At 43.7% G+C, this 20352-nt stretch overlaps 2 protein-coding genes across 3 annotated transcripts in view; both read right to left on the reverse strand.

Moving 5' to 3' along the window:
- The window catches only part of APBA1 (amyloid beta precursor protein binding family A member 1), a 139541-nt gene extending 136625 nt beyond the window's left edge, over window positions 1-2916 (reverse strand). For both annotated transcript variants that reach the window (XM_044272846.1, XM_044272838.1), the window contains exon 1: window positions 2740-2916. The gene's annotated coding sequence lies outside the window, so the exon portion shown is untranslated. The remainder of the gene's footprint in view (window positions 1-2739) is intronic.
- Window positions 2917-16765: 13849 nt separating this feature from the next.
- Window positions 16766-20352, reverse strand: part of PTAR1 (protein prenyltransferase alpha subunit repeat containing 1) — a 68737-nt gene continuing 65150 nt past the window's right edge. The window contains exon 7 of the mRNA XM_044287245.1: window positions 16766-18877. Coding sequence (XP_044143180.1) covers window positions 18523-18877 — 355 coding nt within the window. The 3' untranslated portion in view covers window positions 16766-18522. The remainder of the gene's footprint in view (window positions 18878-20352) is intronic.

Consider the following 20352-nt stretch of genomic DNA (forward strand, 5'->3'; position numbering starts at 1 on the left):
TGCTAACATCTCAAGAACTTTCTGACCTCAGAAGTTAAAGGGAACGTCCAGGACTTTAAAACTGAAGTATAATCCTTACTAAGGATTCCTTAGGTTTGGCCATCAGTAAGGGGGGGGGGGGGGTCTTAATCTAAGTAACCCCATTGATGGGACCATTTCACTTTGGTGTTTGCGGAGTCCCCATCATGGTGTACCAGGCACTGCTCTACTAGAGGTATAGAGTTGTGCCTGGTACGTGGCACTCATTGACGTGCTACTGAGCCTTCAAACAGATGATAATATAAGGATGTCGAGGTTCGGACCCTCACCTATCTGATATTCTGTTCTATCCTAAGAACAATCCATTCATTTTAAAGTCCCCAAAAATACAATTTATTGCACATTTTATTACAAAACTAAAATACAACCAAATAAAAGTAATTATGAATTCAGTTGTGCCACTGATGGAAAGCAGTCAGGGAGTGAGGGCACGGCTCATCTGCTTGGCACACACATGTAGAATTAGGTTAGATGGCTGCACCATTATCATATTACTAGTATGATTTTGGAAGATTGTGTCACCTTTATCTTTATACACTGCCGTTCCTAGATTACTCACTGTCTGCTGAAGTTTGTTTTACAGTATTTGACATTTGCTATGTTTCCTGCCTCTTCTGCAGAATATAACAATGCTATATCAGTACAGGATATTAGTATCTGCCAATGACAGCTACATCTCAGAGGGACCTTCTGATCTACAAGTCATGGAGCTGGAGATGTGGTCATCAATGACGAGAAATAAAGGCAGATACTTAGGGTACTTTCACACTGTTTGATCAGGAAAACCGTATGCAAACGCATGTCATTTGCAGAGTGATTAGGATCCTGATCAGTCTGACAAATGCATTGTAATACCGGATCCGTTTTTCCGGTGTCATCTGGAAAAACGGATCCAGTATTTATTATTTTTCACATTTTTAAAGGTCTGCACACCGGATCCAGCATTAATAAATTTCAATGGAAATTAATGCCACATCCGGCATTCAGGCAAGTGTTCCGGAATTTTGTCCAGAGAGAATACCGGAGAACTCAATACCGGAAAAGTTTAAAGCAAGTGTGAAAGTACCCTTATCCAGGGAGGCATCTGGCTTCAAATTTATCCTTCAAAGGACAACAACCCCAAACATACAGCCAACATCATTAAGAACCATCTTCAGTATAAAGAAGAACAAGTAGTCCTGGGAGCGATAAGGGCCCCACAGAGCCCTGATCTCAACATCATGGAGTCTGTCTGGGACTACATGAAGAGACAGAAAGATATGAGCAGGCCTACATCCACAGAAGATATGTGGTTAGTTCTCCAAAATCTCAGGACCAACCTCCCTAACGAGTGCCTTCAAAAATAGTGTGCAAGTGTACCGAGAAGAATTGATGCTGTTTGGAAGACAAAGGGTGCTCACGCCAAATACTGATATGGAATATTAGATTTCTCTTTCTTCATTCACTTTGCATTTTATTAATTCATAAATATAAACTATTAACACTTCTGTTTTTGAAACAGAACAGTCTATCTACATATCTACCTATCTATCCATTATATATATATATATATATATATATATAGCTCTATCTCATATCTATATAATATCTACCTATCTATCCATCTCATATCTACAGTATCTATCTATATATCTACCCATCTTATATCTAATATCTACCTAATATATATCTATCTTATATCTATCATCTACCTATCTATCCATCTCTATATATCTATCATCTACCTAATATATATATCCATCTCATATCTATATATCTAATATCTACCTATCTATCCATCTCATATCTAATATCTACCTAATATATAGATATAAAGATGAAAAACGGACAGCACTCCAAGTAAAAGATAATGGTTGAAAAAGGCTCTTGTATGAGCTGAAACGTTGCCATCCACATGGGTGAATAAACACCATTATCCTTACTTGGAGTGCTGTCCGTTTTTCATCTTTATCAAGACGGGGTAAGCTGCTACATCCCTGGACCTAGAACCCTCCTTGTGCTTTTCCAGTGCCGCCATTATTTTCCTTTTTTTAATATATATATATATATATATATATATATATATATATATATATATATATATATATATAATCAATCATATCTATATATCTATCTACCTATCCATCTCATATCTATATATCTAATATCCCTCTCATAACTTTGCAGAATATTATTTTTCACGATTCAGTTGTGTGCAGTGAAATGGTGATTAGAGACCACTTTGATGTCTGTGATTTCTACTGGTGACCTTCCTGTAGTGGTGGGTGGTCTCCACATTCATCATACTGCTATCAGCATATACTATTCATGGCATCATGCACATGGTCATACCCATTCATGTCAGAGAGATACCACAACACATGCCTATACATCTGAGTGCCAGCCTCCTGCCATGTGCACATACAGCTCATAGCCTGCCCCTTCCCTCCATCCTCAGGTCCTCACAGCAGGGGCTGCCATAAACACACCTAGGTGACAGGCTGGCACAGGACACTATGATTAACCCTCTCCACACCACCCTCGGCCTGTGCCCACCACCGTGCCCAGGGGGGTACCAGGGTAAGTTGACACCCACAGCAGGCCATCTGCTCGTCCAGCAGCCTGCCCTATCATACAGTGCCCGCCTGCCAGTCCACACCTCTCCCTGGAAGGTGCATCAAGCCCTCGGTAACATGACCACTGCCCAGATCCTTCACTTACCCGTAAAGCCCTGGATGGAGGCTCCTCGGGGTTCTGATGCCCGGGGTATATGAGAGAGGTGAGGGCGGTGGGCATCACCCTGCAGGCGGGGGGTTAGCAGGAGAGCCGGTGACAGCTCGGAGGGCTGAGGGCAGCAGCAGCAGCTCTCGCATCTGATTCCACCATCTTCCTCCTCCTCCTCCTTTTCTTCTTCTGCAGCCCCGGCTGAGCCTCCGCCTCCCTCCTGGTGACATCAGCCCGGGCACTCCCAGCTCTACCTACACCGCCTGGCATTGTCCTCCTTGTGAACAGTGTCCTACATAGACCCAGTGTTCCCATCCATTACAGAGAGCCCGTCAGCTAAAGGGCTGGTCCATTCTCCAGGATCAGAAATTGTCCTAAAATAGCAAAAATAATAAGAAAGTCATACTTAACCCCTTTTCTGCTGTGCAGCGTCCTGCGTTAGGCTCTCACATCTGCGTTTTCGCTGTCCGGTTTTGAGATCTGAAAACCACAGCAAAACGCTTCAGTTATAATAACACAATGGGCTGCATCCATTCAGAACGGATCCGGTTGTGTTATATCGAAAATGAAAAAAACGGATCCAGCACTAAAACCATTGACTAATTACATGGTTTTTGGTGCCAGATCCGGCTTCTTCAGTTTCCCATGCTGCACACAAAAACACTGCTTGGGACGATTTTGTGTCCGGCGTGAGAACGCAACAAACTGGAACAGAATGCATTCTGGTGCACTCCATTCCGGTTTGTTCAGTTTTGTCCCCATTGACAATGAATGGTGACAAAACGGAAGCCTTGTGCTGCGGTTTTGTGAGCCTCTGACGGATCCCAAAACCGGACAGCACAACGCAGATGTGAAAGTAGCCTTACACTCCATTCTGACCAAACTGATGTCGGCGACCGTACAGCCAATCATGGCACATGACTGCTACGCCACCGACTGGCTGCAGTGGTGGTGTGGTGTGTATGGGACATCACTGATGGGGTCAGGAAAACGAACACTGCTAGGGAGCACCGCGCAGGAAGAGGCAAAATGCTGTCACGTTGGACAACCCCTTCAACAACCAGGCACAATGCAAGGCTAGCTCAGCTGAACGGAATAACTTAGCAGCCTATTGTTTCCTTCTGGAGAACTTGTAAATGAGCAGTTAAAGGGTTGTTTCACACGAGCGAGTCCATTGCGGGAATCGAGGTCCGCGTGTGAGTGTGATCCTCCGCTCTGGACCTGCAGGAGCGCACGGCATTATCATGATTTATAATGCTGTGTGTCTCTGCTCGACCTTATTTCTACAGAATCATACTGACAGCTTTATGTCACTATGGTTCTGTGGAAAAAAGGCCATGCAGAGACACACAGCATTATAAATCATGATAATGCCGTGCGCTCCTGCAGGTCCAGAGCGGAGGATCACTCAGACACGGAGCGTGATTCCCGCAATGGACTCGCTCGTGTGAAACAGCCCTTAAAGGGTTTCTGTCTCCAGAATTAACCCTATTAGGGCCGCTTCACACGAGCGGATGCCGTGCGTGGCATCCGCTCCGTGAAAGAGTGCCAAGACCCGCTGCAGACTGCAGAGGCACGGAGCAGTAACATGACTGTTAATGCTCCGTGCCTCTCTGTGATCTCTTTACTACGAAATCACAGTTGTCACTGTGATTTCGAAGTAAAGAGATCACAGAGAGGCACGGAGCATTAACAGTCATGTCACTGCTCCGTGCCTCTGCAGTCTGCAGCGGGTCTTGGCACTCTTTCACGGAGCGGATGCCACGCACGGCATCCGCTCGTGTGAAGCGGCCCTTAAACTAGCTGACATTAGCGATGTGCTAATGTCAGCTGAGCCTAATAAGCCTATTCTTACTTTTATCTATGCCCGTCCAGAAAAAAAACTTTTATAATATGCTAATTAGCCCCTAGGTGCAGGGGGGGGGCGTTGCCCCTGCTCCTAGAGGCTCCGTCCTCCCACATCTGGCCACGTCCTGCTACACTAGATTGACAGGGCCAGGCAGCGTTGGTCTCTTACTGCCGGCCCTGTCTGCCATGTAAATCTCGTGCCTGCGCTGTCCCGTTCAGTATTCGGCGCAGACGCAGGGAGTGAAGGGCGCTCGTCGGCTGCCAGCTCCCTCACTGCTCCTGCGCCGAATACTGAACGGTGCTAGATTTGACCAGCGCACAGGACCAGCAGTTGGAGGTGAAGGATGCCTGGCCCTGTCAATCTAGTGTAGCAGGACGGGGCCAAAGGTGGGAGAACGGAGACTCTAGGAGCAGGGGCAACGCCCCCCTGCACCCAGGGGCTAATTAGCATATTATACAAGTTATATTTCTGGAGGGGCATAGATAAAAGTAGGAATAGACTAGTTAGGTTCAGCTGACATTAGCACATCGCTAATGTCAGCTAGTTTAATAGGGTTAAATCTGGTGACAGAAACCCTTTAAAGGGGTTGTCCCATAAAAAATATTCTACAGTTCTTGGACCAGCACCTGGATCTGAATACTTTTGTAATTGCATGTAATTAAAAATGTATAGCCACTGAGTTATTCAATAAAATGTATCTGTATAGCGCCACCTGCTGTTTGTTCTTTTTCTTATTTTTTTGGCCGGCTCACTGAGATGGTCGCACATGCTCAGTTTCATTGTCTCCTGAGCTGTGATAGGCAGAGCATGGGCACGCCCCCTGAGCTCCAGCAGAAAAGACACTCCCCCTGAACTCCAGCAGGAAAGACATGCCCCCTTAAGCTGCTAGGTGAAATCTAGCGGAGCAATTAATGAGGAGATCTCTGGATCCATGTGAGGTACAGAGCTGGTTCTAGCTTTGTTAGGTTAGAAAGAGATTGTCATGTACTATATGATGTCAGATTTTTTTCATATTTTACAATAATCATGGGATAACCCCTTTAAGTGCAATCTGTGCACTCTTGCTCCTCTTCAGCAGAGAAACAGGTCCCCACAGAAGTATTGTAGACTGGCAACTAACCCGCAAGAACCAGAGAATATTGTGTTGTGTGGTTAATAGCATCTAGGACAGAATACAGCGGATTTATAGTGAGGAGATCGGTTTTGTCAGATCAGATACACAGCAGCCATTAGTCACTCATTGTCCACAGTGGTGACACACTATTCACTCTTTCTGAACGAGGGAATCCATGGTATATGGTATCGGCTCTCATAATCCCCTAAGCATGCAATAGTTTGAGCACCGCTGGTCACAATTACTGTTACTGTAAACAGCAAGTTTAGGATGAAATGATCTCCAAAAAGGCATAAAGTTAAAGTTGACACATTTTACATTTTCAAAATAACAAAAAAGGAAAAGCAAACCTTTGGGCACCCTGCATGGTAAGAACCTAGTAGCAACCTCTTTAGCAAGTATCCCAGCTTGTAAACACTTTTTGGAGCCAGCCAAGAGTCTTTCATTCCAAGAGTCCATTCGTCCTAGCAGAAGTCTTCCAGTTCTGTGAGATGCCTGGGCTATCAATCATATTTTCAATGATGTTCAGATCAGGAGACTGTGAGGGCCATGGTAAAATCTTCAGCTTGCACCTTTTGAGGTGTCTTTATAATGATTATCCATTGCTAGAAGCCATCCTCTTTTCAACTTCAGTCTTTTTACAGTTGGTGTTATGTTTGCTGGAATTCCATTGAATCCATTCTTCCCTCTACCTGTGAAACGTTCCCTGTGCGGCTGCAACATAATCCCAAAGCATGATTGATCAATCTTCATGCTTAGGGTGGATTCACACTATCGTTAGGAATTATGTTATGGCTTTCCATTATAACGGAAAATAACGGAATGCCCAGACAGAATGCAAAACGGAAGCCTTTAAAAGGCATTTAATTTTCTTTCCGTCCAAATAGAAGTCTGTGGGAAAGCATAACGGATCCGTCTGGGTCAACAGGACTTTGTTTTCTGCCTTGCATAACGGGACCCAGAGTGATCCGTTTTGATTCCCACAGACTTCTATTAGGACAGAAAGCAAACGTATAGCCTTTTAAAGGCTTCCGTTTTGCATTCCGTCATAATACAAGTCTATGGGCAGAAGAACGGATCCGTCCTTCTGTCTTATGGATTCTATTATAACCATGTTATAACGGAAAGCCATACCTGAATTTCTAGTGTGAGAACCCACCCTTAAAGGGTTTCTACCATCAGAATTACTGTTATGTAGCTGACTGACATTAGCCATGTGCTAATGTCAGCACTACATAACAGTATGTTTTTTACATTTCTCCCTGCAGCCGTTTTGCTAAAATACACATGTTTATAATATGCTAATGAGCCTCTAGGTGCTATGTGGCTGTAGAATCAGCACCTAGAGGCTCTGTCTATTCACTCTTTATCCCGCCCAGGTCCTCAGTTCTGCCCGCCCCGCTCCTCTTGATTGATGTCCAAGTTCTATGCACCGCTGATGATATCCCGCGCCTGCGCCGTTCACTTCTGTATTCGGCGCAGGCGTAGTGAGTGAAGGCCGCGCTCCTGGTGCCGGATTCCTCACTGCGCCGACTACGTCACAGTGAGGAAGCTAAATCTTCCTGAAGGTCTTTTGCAGTCAAGTGGGGGTTCTGATTTGTCTTTCCATCAATCCTATGAGCAGCAGTCTCTAAAATTATTCTTGGTATTCCAGACCTTCTCTTGAACCCCACTGTTCCCTATTTCTTAATTACGTTACGAACTGAGGAAATGGCAACCTGAAAATGCTTTGCTACCTTCTGATAGCCTTCTCCTGCTTTGTGGGCTTCAACCATTTTAATTTTCCGTGTGTTATGCATCTGCTTAGAAGAACTCATGGCTGCTGTTAGAGTCTGGGTATTTATAAAGATTTTAAATTTGCATCACCTGGCCTTTCCTAACGAACATTGTGAACAAGCCTTAAAAGAGATTATCTGACCCCTGAAATGCCCCCCAATATGCCAGGGCTCCTCACACACAATGTACTTACAATGTAGTTACCCGCACAGCCGCCACTTCTTCTCCCTGTCTGTGGATAAAAACATCTGCTGGAGGGGGGTAACCTGCTTGGGTTCTCATACTTTTGCAAGGTACTCCTTTTCCTTTTTTTCACTCTACAATTGTACAAAACTAAAATAATACACGGATATTGCTTAAAATGTTGAAGTGTTTCATCTTTAACCTTATACCTTTTGGAGATCATTTCATCTTCAACTTCACTCATCTTGACATGGGGCGCCCAAAATTTTGCATGCCACTGTACAGTCATATTTTATATGCATGCATAGTACTGACACAAGAAGAATGATATGCTCAGGGCTTTTTTTCTGGCGGAACGCACCGGAACGGCGTTCCGCCACCTTTTGACATCGCAGCCTGCCATGCTCCAGCATCGCAGGCTGCGATGTATCAGCGGGGAGGGACTGGGAGGAGGAGCTGGGGGCCGGTGCGTTCACTGTGCTCCGGCCCCCAGCTCCAGAAGAGTTATAAAATGTGTAAAGTTAATAATGATTCTATTCATGAGGCCCCCTCTGTATTAGAACATTCAATATAGCCACATCCTACTCACAGGGCTGTTATCTTAATGCAGGCCGGCCGGGCAGACTAGCGGCAGCGTCACTGACTGACGTCACGTGCCTGGCCGGCCTACTTTATGAATGAAGTTCCACCACCTTTTCTCTGAGAAAAAAAAGCCCTGGATATGCTTGATTGTTTATACAAATATCTAACATGCTTAACCACTTCATTACCGGAGTGTTTATCCCCCTTCCTTACCAGGCCAGTTTTTAGATATTATTATTTATTATTAAAGCGCCATTCATTCCATAGCGCTGTACATATGATAAGGGGTATACATACATAATACAGACATTTGCACTAATCATAAACAAGATGAGTCACAAACTGGTACAGAAGGAGAGAGGGCCCTGCCCGTGAGGGTTTACAATCTACATGGTATGGGAGAAGGACACAGTAGGTGAGGGTGAAGTTGGTCATGGTGGTATAGAGGCAGCAGGGTCACTGGTTGTAGGCTTGTCTGAAGAGGTGGGTTTTCAGGTTTCTTTTGAAGGATTTCACTGTAGGTGAGAGTCTGATATGTTGGGGTAGCGAGTTCCAGAGTATGGGGGATGCACGGGAGAAAACTTGGAGTCGATTGTGGGAAGAGGCGATAAGAGGAGAGGAGGAGGTCTTGTGAGGATCGGAGAGTGCGTGTGAGGGTGTATCGGGAAAGTAGATCAGAGATGTAGGGAGGGGACAGGTTATGGACGGCCTGGTATGTATTTGTTAGTACTTTGAAGTGAATTCGTTGGGCAATGGGGAGCCAGTGAAGGGATTGGCAGAGGGGAGAGGAGTAATAGGGTGAGAGATGGATTAGTCGGGCAGCGGAGTTAAGGATAGATTGGAGGGGTGCAAGAGTGCTAGATGGAAGTCCACAGAGGAGAATGTTGCAGTAATCTAGGCAGGAGATAAAGAGGGCATGTGCAGGCATTTTCGCAGATTCAAAGTTAAGGAAAGCACGGATGCGGGAGATGTTTTTGAGTTGGAGGCAGCAGGTGGTGGAAAGGTCACTCCAAGGCAGCGGACTTTGTTGACCGGAAAGAGAGTGCAGCCATTGATCATGATAGATAGGTCTGTTGGGGGGGTTGAACAAGATGGGGGAAAGATTATGAATTCTGTCTTATCCATGTTAAGTTTTAGAAAGCGAGAGGCGAAGAAGGATGATATAGAAGATAGACATTGTGGGATTCTTGATAGTAAGGTGGTGATGTCTGGACCAGAGAGGTAGATTTGTGTGTCGTCAGCGTAGGAGTGATACTGAAAGCCATGGGACTCTATGAGCTGTCCCAGGCCAAAAGTGTAGATAGAGAAGAGCAGGGGTCCTAGGACAGAGCCTTGCGGGACACCAACAGAGAGGGAATGAGACAATGAGGTGGTGCGAGACGCTAAACGTCCTGTCTGTGAGGTATGATGTGATCCAGGAGAGGGCCAGGTCAGTGATGCCAAGAGATGAGTTTGCAACAGAAGGGAGTGGTCAACAGTGTCGAAGTTGTAGCAATACTTCTATCTAACTGCAAAGATTAATTTCTGAGACAACCTACATGTATTTAATATTTTTCTCAGGACACCTTATACCTTTGTTTTGTGCCATAAGATGATGGATGTAATATAGAAAAAAAGAAATGAAAGAAAAACTATGAAAATTAAGAATTTTTTATTTATTTTTCCTTTCTAAAACCATTACCATGTACCCTGAAAATAAGAGCTATTTATGTAATTTATCTACTGGCTGGGCCCACCGCAAGACTTCAAAAGACTGGAGCGCATTTTGGATTTTGGGAACCTATTTTTCTATTGCTGTTTCTATAGCACTGTACTGCCAGAAAAATGTTGTACTTCGACAAAACGCTAAAAGCACCTTCAGAGTGCCTTTTATTAATGTTAGTCGCTAAGGTATTCATCCTGGGGAAATGTAGACATTTTTTATATATATTTTTTTTAATATAGCTAAACAAATACCTAGATTTTTAAAATAAACAAATGTGTGCATGTATATTTTACACATACAAATTCCACTATACTATTGCTAAAACTAATAAATATATATAATTTATATTTTATAAACAAAAAAGGGGCGGGATGTTTGTATGGGTGTGTATGTACTCTAAGTACTATTGCTAATACTAGTAACTATTGCTATATCTTAAAAAAAATAATATTTATTTGGTTTATTAATATTTTAATTATTTTTTATTAACTTTTTTAAAAAGTGAATTAACCCCTTTCTGCCACAGTTAAGGCAGGAAGAGGTTAATTTCCAGCCTGCAGACTGACATTTCATTTTAAAGCCAGCAGGTGGCACTCTTACATAAGAAAAAGCACTACCTGCTGGCTTTCAACTTCTTCAATATAATACACGCTTTTAGCAGGGTGCTACAAGCGTGTATTACAACCACATCGCTCCCGCTGGCCACGGCACACCTTCCTGTGAGCACAGCTGTCTAATGACAGCGTGGTCACAGCGATCTGCAGTGGCACGGGCTGCTGGCAGGTCGTGATGTAACCCAACGCTTTTATATGTCAGGTTAAAGATAAGAGCTTACCGCCGCGACGTAGAAAGTCGTGCGGCGGTAGGCAAGTGTTTAATAACTGGTTGGTTCTTTATTACAGCATATAAATAAAAATTTCCAGAACCAAATCTCCGGAGAATATTCTTGAGGCATAAAAGTTCATATCTGTCTCTATCAATTCTCTCCGCTATACCGTATTTCTTTTAATTTGGAACTTGGAGTCAAGGCTAAAATGAATTACTCTGACACCAAGGTATAAATACGGTCTGTGAATCAATAATTATCCAGTCAAAACTGGCTATATAAGGTTGTGGTGACTGTGTTTTGTGCCTCATTAAAAATATATTATGGGAAAAGCTCTTGCTGTATATGTTAAACAGAGGCTGTAACAGATTCCTGACAGTGGCATCCATCACCCATAGGCTATCATGGCACCTGTTTAAAGAGGACCTTTCACCACAAAGGGCAGTGCAATCTGCAGGCAGAATGTTATAGAGCAGGAGGAGCTGAGCAGATTAATATATAGTTTCAAAAGAAAAGTTATTAAAAATGTATTAATTTATACCTTTTTCTAACAAGACCACTCCGGTAAACATCTTTCATTACACAGAGGTGGTGTCATCCGTGATTGAAAGCATTCTCTGTGTAAGTGTGTATACATAGCTGTCAGTCACTGATATCTGTACATGGAGGAGGTGTAATCAGTGATTGATAGTATTCTCTGTGTAAGTGTGTATACAGATAGCTGTCAGTCACTGATAGCAGTACACAGGGGAAGTGTTATCAGTGACTGATAGCATTTTCTGTGTACGTATGTATACATAGCTGTCAGTCACTGATATCTGTACATGGAGGAGGTGTAATCAGTGATTGATAGTATTCTCTGTGTAAGTGTGTATACAGAGATAGCCATCAGTCACTGATAGTTATACATTGGTGAGGTGTTATCAGTGATTGATAGCATTACCAGTATAAGTGTGTACACACAGACAGCTGTCAGTCACTCATATTTGTACATGGAGGAGGTGTTATCAGTAATTGATAGCATTCTCTGTGTAAGTGTGTATACATAGATAGCAGTAAGTCACTGATAGCACCTCCCCGTGTACATCTATCAGTGATTGATAGCATTCTCGGTGTAAGTGTGTATACCTAGATATCTTTCAGTCACTGATTGTTGTACACGGGGGAGAGTTGTTATCGGTAATTGGTAGCATTCTCTATGTAAGTGTGTATATATAGATAACTGTCAGTCTCTGATAGTTGTGCACAGGGGAGGTGTTATCAGTGGGTGACAGCTATATATGTATGCATACTTAGGCCCCATTACCCAGTGCCTAATAAGTCTAAACCTGTAATCGTTTACATATCTGCCTGAGACAGAACTGCATGCCGAGTTCTCAAGGAGATAGGTGGGAGGCTGCTGCTATAGTGGTCTGCGCTGCCAACACTCCTTCTATGTTCTGGTCCCGGCACAGTTTACAACCAGCTGGTTATGTGTATGGTCACATGGACTGCTGCAGCCAATGACTAGCTACAGAGATGATTTGGCCACAAGCTGCACATCATCTCTGAAGCCAGTCATTGGCTGGAGCGGTGCAGGTGACTATGCCCATAGTCTGGATGTAAACAGTTCCGGGACTGAAAGATGGATAGAGCAGAAGACTGGAGCAGCGAATAGCTTCTTCTTTTTCAGGGGTTGCGCTAATGGAACTTGTTAAAAAATAATTTTTACTGGAAAACCCCTTTAAAATGTCCCGGGCAACACTCTAAGGGTAGGCCAAACTGTTAGGTTTCCTGTTGCAATTTTGTAAGCCAAAACCAGGAGTGAATTCCAAAAAGAGAAGTACTATCTGTCCTTTATCCTTCTCTCCTTTTACGATTCACTCCCAATTTTGGTTTCTAAAACTGCATCAGGAAATCCAATCCGACCATGTGGCCATACCCCAAAAGGAGTTTCCAAGATAATTAAAAATGTTGGACAAGCCCTAACATTGCTAAAAGCATCCTCGAGTTTTCAAAAAAGTTTGCATAATGGCTGTGCTTCTTTGTACAATCATAACTATGAAGGATCTAGTGTTTTTGGGCTTCCCTATCTATTTTAGCCATATTATTCCCAGTTTCAGCTGCACAGCTATATGCATTTCTCTCAAAAGCAGTGGTAGTCTCCCATCTGACAGTACTGTATGCAGTGAACTCACTTCCTCACTAAGTTTGTTTTCTGCAAGAAGCTCAGAAAGCTGATAAAGAGGGAGAGATCAAGCTTAGACACACAGGAGCCTCTCTGCTCTTCAGGAGTCTATAGGCAGCGCATCTATCAGGCTCAGGAGGTCAGCTAGTTGTGACACACCCCTACTTTCTCACCGACATCTTCTGAGTCTCTGTTACCAGGGACAGATCTTGCCTGACAACAGCTCACCCCTTTCCCCAGTGCCATTCTGTACCACATATCAGTGCAGCTGACATGTACACTGGTTTTTAAAGGGGTTGTCCAGGTTGAACCCGGACATAGCCACTTCTTCACCCAGGCAGCCCATCTGAGATGAAATGCTCCGATGCTCTCCTTTCCCCTGCGCTGGAAAAACTCTGCAACAAATTTGCACCATATGCTATATTCCGTGCAGAATATTTAGACAGCATGTGGATGAGATTTGTTAAAATCAAACCACTTGCCCGTCACTGTAATCTCCTGCTACCCATTGAATGGGCAGTATTTGCACCACCTGTGAACGGTACACAGTATACCGAGTAGACCAGAGCTACTAGGGAGCTGCTCATGGGTTCAAGGGTGGCCAGTGTTTGTGGAGAAACTCATGAGTAGCCAATAGCCATAGATCCATGCGCAGCACAGCTATAAAAAGTCATGAATGGAGACTCCTAAGTGCTGGACACAAGTCACACATGCAAAGATCTATAGACTTAAATGTATCAAGAAACACAGTTTTATTAAACCAGCTGACATATATAAGAGAGCAATAGTGGCACTGTGCCGAATATGAAGCATTTTATTTTATTTATTTTTTTCATTTTGGTGAGTGTCCCTTTAAGCCACTTAAGTAACAGATAAAGTTTGCAAATGATCCACACCAATCCTGGTTCAATAATTAAATGTGTACTAACATTTAAGTTTATTACTGGGTTTTAATGGTTCTGAGCAGTGAGACGTTGGCACCCTATAGCGGCTTTCCAGCTGTTGTGCTTGCATGGCATGCGGGCAGTTGTATCTTCACGACAGCTGGAAAGCCACAGGTTATCTACCACCATTTCTGACCATGTGTAAGTGCATATCATAGGCCTCGAACTAGAAAACTGCAACATTATGCGTATATATGTGTCTAAAACAAATTATTAAAGGGGTTATCCAAACCTTAAAATGCCTCCCCAAATGCCCGGCCCCTCACACAGGTTGTACTTCCCTGGCACCCGCGTCTCTTCTCCCACCAGCATGGCCAAAGCTGCATATTCCTAGCGGGCGATGCTAGGTAGGCTCGTTCCCGTTGTGGCCTGCTATTATGGCTGCCAAACCCTCCCCGCCACCAGATTTTTTTCTTATGCGTATGCGTAACGGGGAAATGCAGCGGCGGACGTCAGAAGCTACGTGGAGTATTTTAATCCCATATTTATGGCATGTTCACAATGTGTGTCAGGTACAGGTCCCACCTGTGAGACCAAACTTATCTCGAAAGCAGGCCTGAGTCTCTTGGTTGCTGTGAATGAATAGGTGGCGGTGCATGTGTGGATCTATACATTCATGTCTATGGGAGTTCTAAAAATAGCTGATCACACTTACGAACCTGTTTTTGTGAACTCCCACAAAAGTGAACAGAGAAAACTGCCTATCGAACATTTATGGCATAACCCAATAAATGAGATGGGAATACACTTAAATATCTATGCCTTTTTATTAAATTGTATATATGAAGTGCTAAAAATACATTTTTGTAATTGGTTTTAATGAACATTTCTCACCTGTGTCACCTGCAGCCTGCATGTCTTCACATACATTGATTGCAGGCTCATCAATCCTGTTTAGCATGAAATCCATCAGATGACCTGTGTTACTGTGGGCCCTCTTTCTGCACAGCAGTCTTTTAATCAGAGATCTATATAATCTAATAAAATAAATTTACATAAAAAAGTTGCAAACTTAGAAGCTCATTCAAAAGATTTGTCTGATGGATTTCAAACTGAATAGGACTTAGCAGCCTGCAACGTATGTGAAGACACACAGGCTGCAGAGGAAAAATGGATGAGAATTTTTAATTAAAACCAATTACAAAACTTAGTAATTTTTCATCACATATAGATGTTCAATACAACATTTTTTGATGCACAGGTGTCCATAAGCCTTTAGTGTTGGGAGCACGGCTGAGTGTTAAAGGGAGTCTGTAACATGACACTTTTCACCAATATAACTAACAGCATTGCCCCACAGAAGATTGCAAACACATTCACAACATAGCTTGTGTGCACTTTGTATCTTTGTTCCATGTCCAGGAAAAGCACTTTTATTTTGCTAAAAAACAGCTCCCAAGTGCCCATCTGGGCAGGCTTGGCTGTTCCAAGTGCCCAAAGCAAACCAGACTTAAAGGGAACCTGTCACCTCAAAAACGCATATAAAACTGGCAGCATTACCTTATAGTATCCCCCAGTCTGTTATTAATGATGTGTTTGATCCAGTAATCTGTTGCTCTATACATGACAAAAACGATGTTTTAATCGTCATCAGCGCTATCTCGCCGGACAGTCTGAAGTCAAGGGGGCAGTGGGCTCCTTGCTTCAAGTCAAGATAAGCACGCCCCCTAACCATCCCCTCTTCTGTGTGATTGACATCCTGCAGTGTGGCCTGGGATCGAGTTAGTCTCGCGCATGGGCGGTGCGCTCCTTGTTACTGTGCAATCCTGGCTCCCGCAGTTAGCCAGGTTTCATCAGCACACCGCGCATACGGGAGACTAATGCGATCCCAGGCCGCACTGCAGGATGTCAATCACACAGAAGAGGGGACGGTTAGGGGGCGTGCTTATCTTGACTTGAAGCAAGGAGGCCGCTGCCCCCTTGACTTCAGACTGACCGGCGAGATAGCGCTGATGGCGATTAAAACATAGTTTTTTTTCATGTATGGAGCATCAGATTACCGGATCAAACACATCATTAATAACAGACTGGGGGCTACTATAAGGTAATAAACGAATACAGAAGCAAGGTGGGAAACGGCGGCACTACTACGAGTCGCAGAAACAACCCCAATAGACTGTCAAACCACGACCAACCAGCATTCAAACAAAGTCCCGTGTGGTGATCAGCAACCCGGAGGAACAGGTTCTTGTAAAGGCAGTAGTACGAGAGAGAATAAGTGCGGCACTCACCATTGCTGGTTAAACTTCAAAGCTTTATTGCTTCTTAAATGAAGACATCTAGGCAGGCTGGGGAGCGGAACATGCCTATCACTGGAGATCGGCGGCGACGGACGTTTCGCGCTGAACTAGCGGTCTGGCGAAGTGCTAGTTCAGCGCAAAATGACAGTCAGCGCCGATCTCCGGTGTTAGGCATGTTCCGCTCCCCAGCCTGCCTAGATGTCTTCATTTAAGAAGCAATAAAGCTTTGAAGTTTAACCAGCAATGGTAAGTGCCGCACTTATTCTCTCTCATACTAATGCCTACTATAAGGTAATGCTGGCGGTTTTATATGCAATTTTGAGGTGACAGGTTCCCTTTAAGTTGTTTATTGAGTGCAATTCATTTTATTTCTCTGTAATAGCCTAATGAACATCTGCCATAAAATTCAGAGCCTCACGCTGCCCCCCGACATGTTTCGCCGTATCACGGCGTCTTCAGGGGTTAGGGCAGAGTCCTGGGAGTTTTTTTTTCTCCCAGGCTGTGAGCTCTGGTCTGTGATTGGCCAGCGCTACAGCCTGGGAGAAGAAGACGCCCAGGAGAACAAGGGCAGTCTCCTCCTACTATAACCAAGTGACCGAACATACCGGAGGACATAAAAGGGAGAATGGAGCGGCGCCCAGGGATAATAGTAAGTGCAGTGAGATCCCTGGGTGCCGCTCTACAGATCATGACACTTAGTTCACAATCTTTTGCCAGATGAAAGGTCCTCTTTAAGTCTGGTTTGCTTTGGCCATTTGGAAGAGCAAAGCCTTCCCAGCTGGGAACTTAGGAGCTGTTTTCAAGCAGAATAAAAGTGCTTTTTTTGAACATGAAATAAAGACACAAAGTACACACAGGTATGTCTGGAGTGCATTTGCAATCTTCGGTGGGCCAATGCTGTAAGTTGTATTGGTAAAAATGACATGGCAGACTCCTTTTAAAGTATAAAGAACCTAGAACAGTCCAATAAGCACTGTATATTCGAGAGTTAGTAATGATTGGGGGCATAAAGTAGTCTTAAAAAGCCACAAGATACCCAGATGTATAACTATTTCTTTAAGATATAACTATTGGCGTCAGTTTCTATTGTACTTTGTTTACTTAGAGAGAACCTGTCACCAAGCTTAGGGGTCACTAAACAACCAGCATACCATTATGGAACTTGGGTCTCAAACCTGCCCATATTAAACCCATTCATCCCTGCAAAGTATAGAAAATGAACATACCACTTCCAGGAAATAAGTCCTGGATTTACCTCCAGCAGCACTGGACACTTGCACAGAGAAAGCCAAGGATGGTAGATCTTCCTTCACCGAGTAGGAGCCCAATGTGGTGGGAGTGTGCAGTCAAGCAAGGTGTACTGTTCCTCGTTTTCATCAGCATCATGCGCCTCTTGCCACTGGAGAACAGACCCAGACTCAACTCCAGGTAAGTTAGACCATTTATTACACTTTGCAGGGACAGACAAGTTTGATAGGGGCTAGTTCGGGACCTTGAACTCCAGTTGCATAATGGTATGCTAGTGGTTTAGTGGCCCCAAACCAGGAGACAGGTTCCTCTTAACCTCATGTGGTTTACTCAAATAAGCCAAAATAAAATTAAAACATGCAAGGTTTCATCCCCACCATTCTAATGTAGAAGTTTAGCTTCTCATGACGACCTAGGTATTTTATGCAGGCTGACATTTTAAGTGGTTTGCTGAAGTCCAGACAGCCCACTTTCTCTGCTTCAAGCTACCAGAAAATCTGCAATTCTTCAAAATGCTTTGTTCATCCAATGTCTCCATAGTTTCTTTATTCCAGGGAAAAAAAAAAAAAAAAAAAAGTAACAAAAAAAAAAACACTACAGTACAGTGAAGTATAGGAGGACTGAACACTTCATCCAAACCTCCCTTGTTAGGCTCCATTCACACGTCCGTAGTGCATTGCGGATCCGCAATACACCCAGCCGGCACCCCTGCAAAAATGCCTATTCTTGTCCGCAATTGCGGACAAGAATTGATGCGGACCCATTCTACGGATGTCTGAATGGAGCCTTAGTAAGATAAAGGGGACAGTTGTAACTTTTACCTAAAACATTTTGGAATTTCCAACACCCAGAATGAATTTGATTTTACAAACTAAAATAGCTATTTACTTGTAACAGTTTGAAATGATTTTGCCATGTTCAAAGGCATAGGCATCGTATAAAGATAAATCTCATCTTTCCATCATCGTATTAAATAAAAATGGGAAACAAAATTGTGGGGAAAAAAAATTAAATAAAAAATCTTGCTGTAGAGTCCTATGAAGTGAGAAGAAGATGGTTCAGAGACTTTGGAACCATTCAAATCACTGCTAATGGAAAGAAAGATATTGCACTGTAAGTAATCCATACATAATGCAGCGAGCATGGTTAGTGACCTAGCAATGACAGGAGCCATTTTCTGTACGAAGCAGCAAACCTGGACTGCTCAGCATTTCGGCAGCTGGACAAAATACAACTAATGAACCTGAGCTCGGATTCGTATATAAGAGAGTCTTGGACAGGAGCGCGCTTTAGACGTTTAGTTTCTTGGGTATAGCTCTGCTTGCTTGTGTCACAGCCATCGACATCCATAGTGTTTGTGTGGTATCCCAAAAAATCAGTGCAGAGGTGCTGTGATTCCTTTCCTGTGCTAACAGCAGCCGTGTCCACACTTGTGACTTGAGAGGGTTCCACATGAGATTGTTCATTGTGCAGTTGATGAACCAAGCCAACGAGATGACGCCTAGAAAGGTAACAAGTACATTTTATTATCTAAGAAAGTCAAACAATCTGTAATCTTTCAAGTATGCAGAGCTGTATTTGGCCTGCTTAGATTAAAATGTACGGAAATTATCTGCCTGCATCAACCTCAAGGGGAAGTTTAAAGGGGTTATCCAGTATCTACAACAGCCCCCCCCCCATGTGCCAGGGCCCTCAGAGAGAATATACTTACCCCGCTCCCCTCCTGGTCACGTCACCGCACCGCCGCTGCCGCTTCTCCCTGTACACAGATGAGAACATGGGGGTGACCCTAGGGAGGTTCTTCCCCGTCTGCCATTGGCTGCTTCCCCCCCCCCCCCTGACACCAGATGTTTTAATCCGTGACTCTACAGGGAGAAGCAGCGGCGGCGGTGCGGGTACCAGGAACAGAGCAGAGAGCCTGGTAAGTATATTCCCATGGAGGGGCCCGGCACATGGGGGAGGCTGTTGTAGATACTGGATAACCCCTTTAAGTGCTCAACCTAAAAGCTATGGACATCTTTTTACGGATTGTTCTTTATTCAAAATTTTCAGTTTGTTCTCTACAGACCAGGTTTCACTGATTCTGCAGACTGTTTTGTCCACGAGAGAGTTGATCTGTAGCCTTTATCTGTTATGTTGTAACAGCGTGTAAACGTGTAAAACTTTATCTTAAATAGGTGCTAATGAGTTGTCAGGAGGACTCGAGATAAGGCCTACAAATCGAACCAACAGAGCAGCTCTCTGACGGATTTCAGAGAAAACCAGAAAGACCATTTTGGAGAGTCAGTGAAACCTGAATGCTGTAGAACACAAAGACCAACTGGAAAACGTATCTTTTAGCCCAAGATAAATCGAATGCACCAAATGAAAAAATGCTCCCAAAGATGGCCATAGCCTTTAGTAATAAAATAGTACACAGTAGGAACTAAGCCCTGTCTAGTGGTGGCTGCTACTATATATATGCAGGGAATTTTGAGCAGTGTATCACAAAAACAAAGCTCCTACTGCTATAAAGATAGATGTAGAAATTGATCAGCACAGTTTTTAAACTAAAAAAGAATGATAATGAGAAGAGATCCTCTTTAAAGGGAAGCGGTCACCAGCGTCCACCCTATAACGGTTTTCATAGACACATAATTTCCATGCTAGTCACTGTGCCAGTTCTAGAACAGTATTTTCTACATTCCTGTCTTACTTAATACAAATCGTAGAAGCTTAAAATGCCTTTGGAAAACAGAAAAGCTGATCTTTTATGCACAGATAACATATATTTGTTGGGAAGCCACGTTATTTTACAAATGTGGCTCTTCTGCCAGAGGCGTATTCCAGGAATAAACCACTGGTTGTGCTGGTGACATTGTCAGAGCAGTGAGCTGGGAATGATTGCTGCAGAGCTGCTGGGGAGCCATCTGCTTACACAGATAACCATAACTTTCCTATGTTAATGCCAGCCTAACACTGAGGACATTGGCAGGC

Source organism: Bufo gargarizans, chromosome 1, assembly GCF_014858855.1.
Source record: "Bufo gargarizans isolate SCDJY-AF-19 chromosome 1, ASM1485885v1, whole genome shotgun sequence".
NCBI classification, from domain to species: domain Eukaryota; kingdom Metazoa; phylum Chordata; class Amphibia; order Anura; family Bufonidae; genus Bufo; species Bufo gargarizans.